Raw genomic sequence first — 9,396 nt, 5'->3', positions numbered from 1 at the left:
GTTGTTCCCCCAGATCTTGATGAGCACCCCTGATAAGCTTATAGGTGGCCATCGGATCACCCCCGAGCCTGTGCTTTTCCAGGCTGAATAACCCCATTGCACTCAGCCTCTCATAATAAGATCTGTTTTCCTGACCTCTGATCAAGCGTGTGGCTCTCTGTGCACCCTCTCAAGCTTCTCCACATCCTATCCTTTTTCAATTGCGGAGCCCAAAACTGGATGCAGTACTCCGGCTACGGCCTCAACAAGGCCGAGTACAATGGGAGAATGACGTTCTGGGATCTGCTTGAGAAGCATCTATGGATACAAGTCAGCATTTTGCTCAGTTTACTAGCTGCAGCATCACACTGAACGCTCATGTTCATCTTGTGGTCAACTATGACCCCCAAGTCCCTTTCATCTGTAGTGCTAACCAGCGTAGCACTACGGAGCCTATAAGCATGGTGCAGGTTTTTCTTCCCATGGTGGAGAACCTTGCATTTTTTGGTGTTGAACACCATCAGGTTCTCGTCCGCCTATTTCATGAGTCTGTCCAGATCTGCCTAGATCACCCTCCTGTCCTCAGGTGCGGATGCTTTACCCCAGAGTTTGATGTCGTCGGTGAACTTGGCCAGTCTGCTTCTGACACCAATGTCCACATCATTGATGAAGATGTTAAACAATATAGGCCCTAGCACAGAGCCTTGTGGGATCCCACTGGTCACAACACACTCATTCACTTTTAGACTCTAGGCTAAAACCAGAGAAGCCAAAAGTTGGTTTTGGCAAATTTGGCATTTTCTAATGAAAAAATGTTTCATCAAATAAATTCCTGGCCAAGTCTAACAGAGGGGTTTATGAGCATGTGATCTAGAGAAAAGCTTTTGTTTGGTGTCAGTCAAAAATGGGCAAGGGAACCGGTAGAGCTACGTGGCAGAGCTGAGGAAGGGGGTTAAGTGACCTGGGAATATAGGAAGTCAGGTTTCTGTAGACACTTGCTAGATCAGAGTGATGTGGCATGCATGCTTCAAATAAGGAATGTGAGAGTCTGGTACTGCACACGTTCAGAAGTCATTCAGATGGCTATGTACGAGCAGTGCTGAATAGTTTAAAGCACCATTTTTTAAACGAACTATAAATGCCAAAGCTCAGGAAAATGCATTAACAATAAGGAAACAGGAGGTTAAAGAAACAAAACAAAAAGCTACCTCCCTTGCACTGCAAATTAGGTAAAATTTCCATGCAGGAAAAAGTAATATCCTACATAGGTGATTAACATAAATACTTTGGAGTGAAGGGATCTTAATCAGAAAATAGCATGGTTTATTAGTAAAAATTGCTGCAGAAAGGAAATTGGTTGATAGAGAGTTGGTCTAGAAATATCTCGGTTCTAATGCCTGCTTTTAGCCCCAAATGATCCTAATACAAACAAGTGAAGAGCAAAGCTTTGAAACAAGTTAGGGAAACTATATGTCACTACTGTTACCAGCTTTGGTTTCCCCACTATGCAATGGAAACTCTAAGTCTATTGGTACTAAAGGGATTAAATAGGTTACTAGGGAAACAGATTTTTGTCAGCAGAGTGCAGTTAGCTTTTATAGTCCACTTAATTTTTAATATGTGTTTTGCAGACAGATATATTGCATAGAAAATGCACATGGACAGCTGGTACGGGACCTAGATTTTAATCCCAATAAACAGTACTACCTGGCTAGTTGTGGCGATGACTGCAAGGTGAAATTCTGGGACACTAGGAACATCAATGAGCCGGTGAAGACACTAGAGGAGCATTCCCACTGGTAGGGTGAATTATCTGCATGATGTTTTGTGGGTGGATGGTTTATGTAATTTATTCAGCTAATTATTTTACTGTTTAGAAACAATGCAAGCTAGCTATGTTTATGCTGTTGTGAATAATATTTTTTTCTGCATGGAGGAGTGGGATTTAACATGTGGATGTTATTTGTGTGTCTTGTAAATTAAGAGTGGGGGAATGTTAATTTAGTTCCTAGCAAGATATTGACAATGCCATCTCAAAGATGGGAGACAGTGCACTGTACAGAACTTCAAAACAGAGGAGGAGGGTTCACCTTTTCACCTTCCTAATTCTGGGTTGTATTACCACTCCTAGCATAAACAGCCTTCAAGTTACAGCATCCTCCCTGTTCTTTCCATAGCAATGTTGTATAAAAGTTGTGTTGCTGCCCCACCCCACCATACTCCTCATCCTTTAAGCTTGTACACGCAAAAGGGTAGAGGTCATTTTTGGTCATTTTGCCTTCTGAGGGAATGTTCTTTCTTGACCTGAACCAGGACTTTCCAAGCTACTTTACTTTGATCTGGCCCAGTGCCCCTTCAGAAAGGAAGGAAGCAAAGTAAAATCTGATCTATAGGTTTTTTTAAGGGATTAATCAGTCCACTTTGAAAGCACCCTTCTATAAATTGGGAAAGCCAAGCCATTCATATTTTGTGGGATACAGCTTGAAGAATCTCTTGCAAAATAAAGCTGGACCCTGAAGCCAGGTTGACAGTGGTGTGAATATGAGAATTAATAGAAGCAACATTTTCATTTTTTGAGAAGATTAAAACAAAAATAATAGAATACAAGAAAGATCGCAAGACATTTGGCATTAACTTGATATACGGAATGTAAAAACTGTGGAGAAACCTAATCTTCCTTTTGTTTTTAGGATCTATTTTAATTTTTCACTGTGATAATGTTGAGAAGTTTTCTTTAAACTAACAGGTTATTTTTAATTCATATGTTGCTTTGGGGATTTTTTTTAATATTTAGAAATGTTATAATATTGTTGACAAACAAAAGGATAAGCAAACATTTATTCTGGAGGAATTATTTCAGAGCTGAGTCTTCCTCCCCTCCACATTTCCCTCTATTCCCCCATCCCCATACATATTTGTTGAATGTAAAAGGTATGCCCTTAGCAAATCAAAAAATTGGGAACATCATAACCTAAATAAAATAGCAAAAAATAATCTGTAGAATGGAGGGTATCTATTCTACCCATAATTAACAAATTAGATAACACTCAAGGAATTTTTTCCATATTTAGAATGAAAATCATTTCAATGTAACTTCAACTCAAAGTAATTTAAATAGTTCAGCATACATATTTACTGCCTGTATAGAGGAGCCTCTTGTAATATTATTTTTTATTTTAGGGTATGGAATGTCCGCTACAATCATTCTCATGATCAGTTAGTCCTTACTGGCAGCAGTGATAGCAGAGTCATATTGTCTAACATGGTATCAATTTCTTCCGAACCCTTTGGACACCTGGTAGATGATGATGAACTTAGTGACCAAGAGGACCACCATCAGGAAGAGAAGTATGAAATTCATTAGTTTTCAAATAAGTATTTTTCATTACAAGCTCTTATTTTAATAATTATCATGCTATTCTTTAGTGACTTCAGGATCTTTGTATACACCCCTTGCAGGTATGTAGTTCTTTCTGTTCAGCTCAATCTGCTGCATCACTGTTTGGTATGGGATCCACTTTTCTGAAAAACTAATTAACACAGTTGTAGTTGTATTTTCACTGGTGTAAGTGGGATGATGACACTGAGGACCTGAACCAAAACAGGAAGTCAGGGGAAAGATTCCCGTTGACTAATAGATATTGGATCAAGTGCAGAGCCCACATTTTATAATATTTATTATATAAACTTTGGGAGTATTCTTTGCTGCATCAAGTTTCTTCCATTCTTTCTTCCATAATTTTTTGGCAAGTTTAACTCTCTATAGTAGACCTTCCATACACAAGCATGAAGCACATATTTTTAATTGCTAACTGATACCTTTGTTACTTGCAGTCTTAACATAACTCATGATCTCTTTTAGAAAATTATTTGTATGTATTATACGTGAGATCTGTTTCACTTAGTTGTTGAAACTGTTAAACAAAAGCTTCTTTCCAGCCCTTTATAGTGTTATGGTTAGCTTTTGTTCACTCCACCCTGGTGTGTAATAAGCAGGGATCCTTGTTTTCTCTGATTAAAAATCGCAAATTCTCTGATTAAAAACTTAAAGCCTATGATAAAAACCAAAGGCCCCCAGAGAGTTGCTCGTGCCCCACACTCCTCCCCACAGCCTCAACAATTCTCCTGATGCCCCTCACAACAGCCCCCCCAGACACAGACACACAGGCGCAGACATGCAGACACAGAGGCACACACAGACACTGACCCCCACCCCAGCAGGTAAGTGTGTGTGGGGGGAAGGGGTGGGGCAGGGCAGGGGGGAAGGGAAGGTGCTGGGGAGGTAGATCAAGAAGCGAGGGAGCATACCCCGGTGCCCACTCCTAGCAGTAGGGCCAGGGGCTGAGGGCAGGGTTGACACTCTGTGGGCCACACATGCGCCGGCTGGCCTGACAGGAGGTTTGCACATGGAAGCCACCACTGCACCTCTGCCACTGCACCCTGCTCTACCATCCCACGGCCAGCCACATGGCTTTGTGGGCAAGTGTCACAGGGCGTGGCAGTGTGGTGGCAACCACCGTGCGTGGGCCACATACGTGCCACCTGGCTGGGGGGTGGAAAGGGGGGCTTGCATACAGTGGCCACTGCTGCATCACTGCTTATGCCCTACAGCCGGCTGCATGGCTCTGCGGTGTTGTGGGGTGGTGGCGGCTGCTTGCTGGCTGTGGGGTGGGGGGGCTTTGTGGGCAAGCGCTGCCACTGCAGAGCCATGCCCTTTGCCCCTGGATCCTAGAGGCAAGTGGGACTTGAGGGTCTGGGGAAGGGGGCTGGGGGCTGAGGGAGCAGGGGGTGCTGTTGGCCTACGTGGCACACTGCATTCAGGTGCAGGGCTTGGGGGTGAGGGCAGGGGTGCCCCTCTGTAGGGGGCTTTGCAGCAAGCTATGTGGGGCATGCATGCTGCCTGGCTGGCTGCCCAGGGGAGGGCAAAGGGGGTGCTCACATGTGGGCGGCTGCACAGCTCTGTGGCCTGCTCTGCACCGGCAGCGAGGGACGGTGGATGGGGGGAGGGGAGGCTCATACAAGGTGGCTGTCACCGCTGGCACAGTCCCACAGGTAAGCGGCAGCAGCCACTGTGTACCAGCAGTGACAGCCACTGCATACTAAACCTCCCCATGCCACCGCTGCTGCCGCAGAGCCATGCTCAGAGCTGTGCGGCTGGCTGGACAGTGACAGCAGCAGTGCGGTGGCAGCTGTGGCTGCCACGCTGCACAGGATGGTGGTGGGGATGGCTGCGTGCTGCCCGGCCACCACCAGACTGCCACTGCTGCCTTGCGACTACCCGCACAGCTCTGGGCATGGCTCCGTGGCGGCACGGGGAGGTTTTGTATGTAGCGGCTGTCTCTGCTGGCATGGCCCCACAGGTAAGCGGCAGCAGCCGCCTTGTGCGAGCCCCCCTTGCCCCCACGGCCAGCATCCCTTGCCACCACTGCAGAGCTGGCCAGCTGTGCAGCTTTCAAGCCGGCTGCATGCAAGCCTTCCCCTCCCCCTCCCCTGGGCAGCTGGCCAGGCGGCATGTGCGCCCTGCATCGCTTGCCCACAAAGCCCCCTGCAGAGGGGCGCCCCTGCACTCAACCTCCCGGCCATGCACCTGGTTATGGTGTGCTACCTGGGGCCAGCAGCACCCCCCACTCCCTCAGCCCTCAGCCACTTTCCCCAGCCCTGCCCCACAGCCCCCAAGCCCCACTTACCTCTAGGATCCAGGGGCGAAGGGTAAGTCTGAGCCTGAGCCCAGCCTTGGCTGACTCAGGCTCAGGCACCACCCTTCCCTCTCTCCCTTCCGTTCCAAGCAGGGCTGGGGATTTCCTGCCCTTTCTGCTATCAGCGCTTGCAGGTTTGTTCCAGCCTGCAAGAGCTCTTTGCAAAAGCAGAGAATCTGCAGATTTCTCTGCTAAAAAGGAAATCCGCATTTTCTCTGATTAAAAACAGGGAATCCATGGTTTTCTCTGTTCCTCTGTAGGAAATGGAAAACCCGGATCCCTGGTAATAAGGGTAGATGTGTTAGTGAATTTATTTTTTCCTACAAAAAAATAGCATTGCTTAAACTTGGATATAAAATGTACATTGCCTAGCCTATACTTTCAAATACTCTATTTACTTGAATATAAAATGAGGTCTTTTCCCCCAATCAGTATGGGGAAAAAAGCCCCATGTTTTACATTTGCATGCAAGGAAACCTCATTAAATACATGGGTGATCATTAAACTTCTACCAAAAACAGTTAATAGAAACCAACTATAAAACTGATTAAGTGCAACCAAAGTTGAGCATGACTATAAAACACATGGCCCATGTTAGGCAGGCATACTGATAGGAACCTACCACAAAGCTAGGTTAGTGCAGCCAGCCCATCTGAACAAGGTGCATGGTAATGCCCATTGTACTCAGTCCCCCTCAGTGCTGACTCTCTTCCAAGTCATGGTGAACCACTGCACTGAATACATTTCGACTTGATCTTCACTCTCACAGCTGAGCTGAGCCTTTCTTTCCCATTTGCAATGATTCCTGTTTCTTCACCAGCCTTAGATGTCTGGCAAACATTATGGGGTCCCAAATAGTTCACTGAGCATCTTTCTGTTACCTCCTCTCTCAACCTGTCTCATATGATTAGTGTGGCCCCACCCTCCATGATGTGGGGTCCACTTCCATGAGGTGGAGCCGGACAAGGTTCCCCTGTACCTTGTCTGCATATACATTTTTGGAGGATCATAGGACTTGTGACACAAACACCCAGTTCCAGTCATGACTGGTGGGCAGATTTGCACATGGATCCTTTGTGGGGGGTATCTGAAGTGTACACACATACTGAGCAGTGCTGAACTATATGGTCATCATGGTTTGAAACACTATTAATTTGGCAGTGGCCCAGCCCAATGAACTATCTGGTAAATCATGAGCCTTTTGGCTTTGGACTAGTGTCATGCATAGTTTGTATCTAATATAGATAGGTACAAAGGAGTTTCCAGAGTACCTGTGTTTAAATTAGAAGTGTGTTTACAGAGTACCTGTGTTTAAATTTGCAGCCATTTAAAAAAAAAAAAAAAAAGGTAAAATGCATAAGTTCTGGATGAACTAAATTATTATATGCATGTTTATTTCAAAGTCAGTGTTTTCAGATTTGTCCCTCACTTCCATGTGCTCAGGGTCTGAAAGTAAGGTGGGTAGAGGGGCAGGGAAACAAGTTGTGGGGGCAGATGACCCCTGCAGACTTATTTTCCTTGCTGTAGTAGTGGACAGGGAACAAATTCTAGACAACCCTCCAATAATTAGATTCTATACCTGAAAAATTATAACACATTTATACATTTTTCATATATAGAATCTAATTATTGGGGAGGGGTCATGTTTTATATTTGAGTAAATACCGTTACTTATATGGCACTTTTCACAACAAGATCTCATAACACCTAGCAAAAAAGTTGAAAACCATTATCCTGATTTTCTAAAGAGGGAAACAGGAGCACATAGGAAAGAAGTGATTTGCCTTAGATCACCAGCAGCAGGCCAGTAGTGAACCAGAGAATGAGGTTTCATGAGTTCTAGCCAGGCATCTACTTATATACAGTACAAACTATGTGTGATATTAGTCCAAAGGCTCATGATTTACCACATAGTTCATTGAGCTGGCCTCCAACTGAGTTAACAGTGTTTCAAGCTACAGTGACCACATAGCTCAGCACTGCTCAGTATGCGTGTACACTCCAGATACTGCGCCCCCCCCCCCCCCAAAAGGATCCATGTGATAATTAGGGTCCACTCATGTTGTAACCAGGTGTTCTTGTTACAAGTCCTGGGATGCTCCAAAAATTTATATTCAGATGAGGTGCAGGGAAATCTTGTGCAGCTTTCCCTCCTGGGAGGGAGGCCCACACTAATCATACATGCCAGGCTGAGAGGGGGTGACAGAGAGATTCTGGGTGAACTGTATGTAATATTGGGGCTCGCAGTGACTTGGAAAAGAGTTACTGGTGGTGGAGACTGCACTTAATGGGTACTATCATATGTTTTATGCAGATGGGCTACACTAACTTATTCTTGTGATAGGTTCCCATCAGCACATTTGTCCAAAATGTGGGCTCTGGCCTTGATCCATGTGTTTTATAGTCATGCTCAGTTTTGGCTATGTTTAATCAGCTTCATAGTTGGTTTCCATTGCTGAGCACATGCTGCTTTTGGCAACAGTTTAATAATAGACAGTGTGTTTAGTAAGATTTCCTTGTATACAATTATAAGACAAGGGGCTTTTTCCCTCATGCTAACTGAAGGAAAAATCTTTGTTATATTTGAATAAATACAGTAGAAGGAATTATTATTATTTTGTCTCTTTGTGGGCATAAATGTCTGCTCATATTTTTGTGCATATTTCTAGTGCTTTTGTACACGTGTTCTTTACTGCCATATGCTATACTGCATACTACACACTTTTTTCCTCCTAAAACTTAGCTAATAAATATTGGGGTGAGTGTTTTAAGTAATGAAGCTGACTTTTACACTGGAATAGAGATATTGGTTGCTATGACAGCTGTTGGGGGACTCTGCTCTTTCCTTTTCCCAGTGGTATGGAAGAGGAATGGAGTCTGCTCTTCAAATCTCTCATTCTGTCCTTGCAAAATCCACAGTTCAAGCTTTAACTCCATTGCAGCCATTTCCAAATTGGCAGTAGCTTTTGGCTGAGCAGTGAGCAGTTCAGCAGCAGCTGTAACAGGGTTAAAGCTTGAGCTGTGCAATTTGCAAGGACAGAGTGAATAACGCTGAAGAATAGACTCTGTCCAGGCTTACTGTGGCCTCATTCAGCCATGACTCTGGAAAAATCTTTTTTCCCTCCTTCATTCTGCCTTCCCCCAACAAGATTTTGTTCTTATTTTGGGACATGTGGTATGCAAGAAAATACTGTAATATTCTGATGTAAAAGTAGTAAGCTGGGTATAGTGCAGAAAGAAAGATGCTTCTTGCTATGAACCCTTTAAAAATAAATAGTAAGGACAAATGGATAACAGAAAGATTAGAGTTACTCAGTTATACTACATGCATTTTTGTTGGTTCAATTAAAAGTTCTTAAAGCTGTATTTAGAGTTACATACTTAATTTTTATATCCTTATGAATAAATGCAATGCATGAAAATGTCAGCAGCTTTAACTGATATAGACCTCCTGGGCTCGCTTGCTTTGCTGTAGGAACCATTGTTTTCCAGTGTCAACAAAGGAAAGTCACAGCACAGTCTTTAAGTCCCTAAGTTCCCACCACAGTATACTCTGGGACTAAAGAAAAGACTATGCTCTTAGTTTAAGCAATGATCCAAATGTATAAACAAGGCTCATTAAGCATGGCACTGTGATATTAGCATCCCTTATTTCAGGGTTTCTAATAATTGCTTTGTGGCTGCAATTAAGAGTCCTTGAAAATGTGGGCAGTAATTCTCA

The 9,396-nt window shown here is 44.1% G+C and overlaps 1 protein-coding gene across 3 annotated transcripts in view; it reads left to right on the top strand.

Annotated features, from left to right (window-relative positions):
* Positions 1 to 9,396, top strand: part of TSSC1 (tumor suppressing subtransferable candidate 1) — a 231,770-nt gene that overhangs the window by 185,981 nt on the left and 36,393 nt on the right. For all 3 annotated transcript variants that reach the window (XM_019520704.1, XM_019520706.1, XM_019520705.1), the window contains 2 exons: positions 1,611 to 1,778; positions 3,160 to 3,327. In XM_019520704.1, the coding sequence (XP_019376249.1) occupies positions 1,611 to 1,778; positions 3,160 to 3,327 (336 nt within the window). The remainder of the gene's footprint in view (positions 1 to 1,610; positions 1,779 to 3,159; positions 3,328 to 9,396) is intronic.

The sequence above is a fragment of the Gavialis gangeticus genome, unplaced genomic scaffold, assembly GCF_001723915.1.
Source record: "Gavialis gangeticus isolate Ggan-Ray unplaced genomic scaffold, GavGan_comp1, whole genome shotgun sequence".
NCBI classification, from domain to species: Eukaryota; Metazoa; Chordata; order Crocodylia; family Gavialidae; genus Gavialis; species Gavialis gangeticus.
The sequence above is the reverse complement of the archived record's forward strand: the minus strand, read 5'-3'. Positions and strand labels throughout refer to the sequence as shown.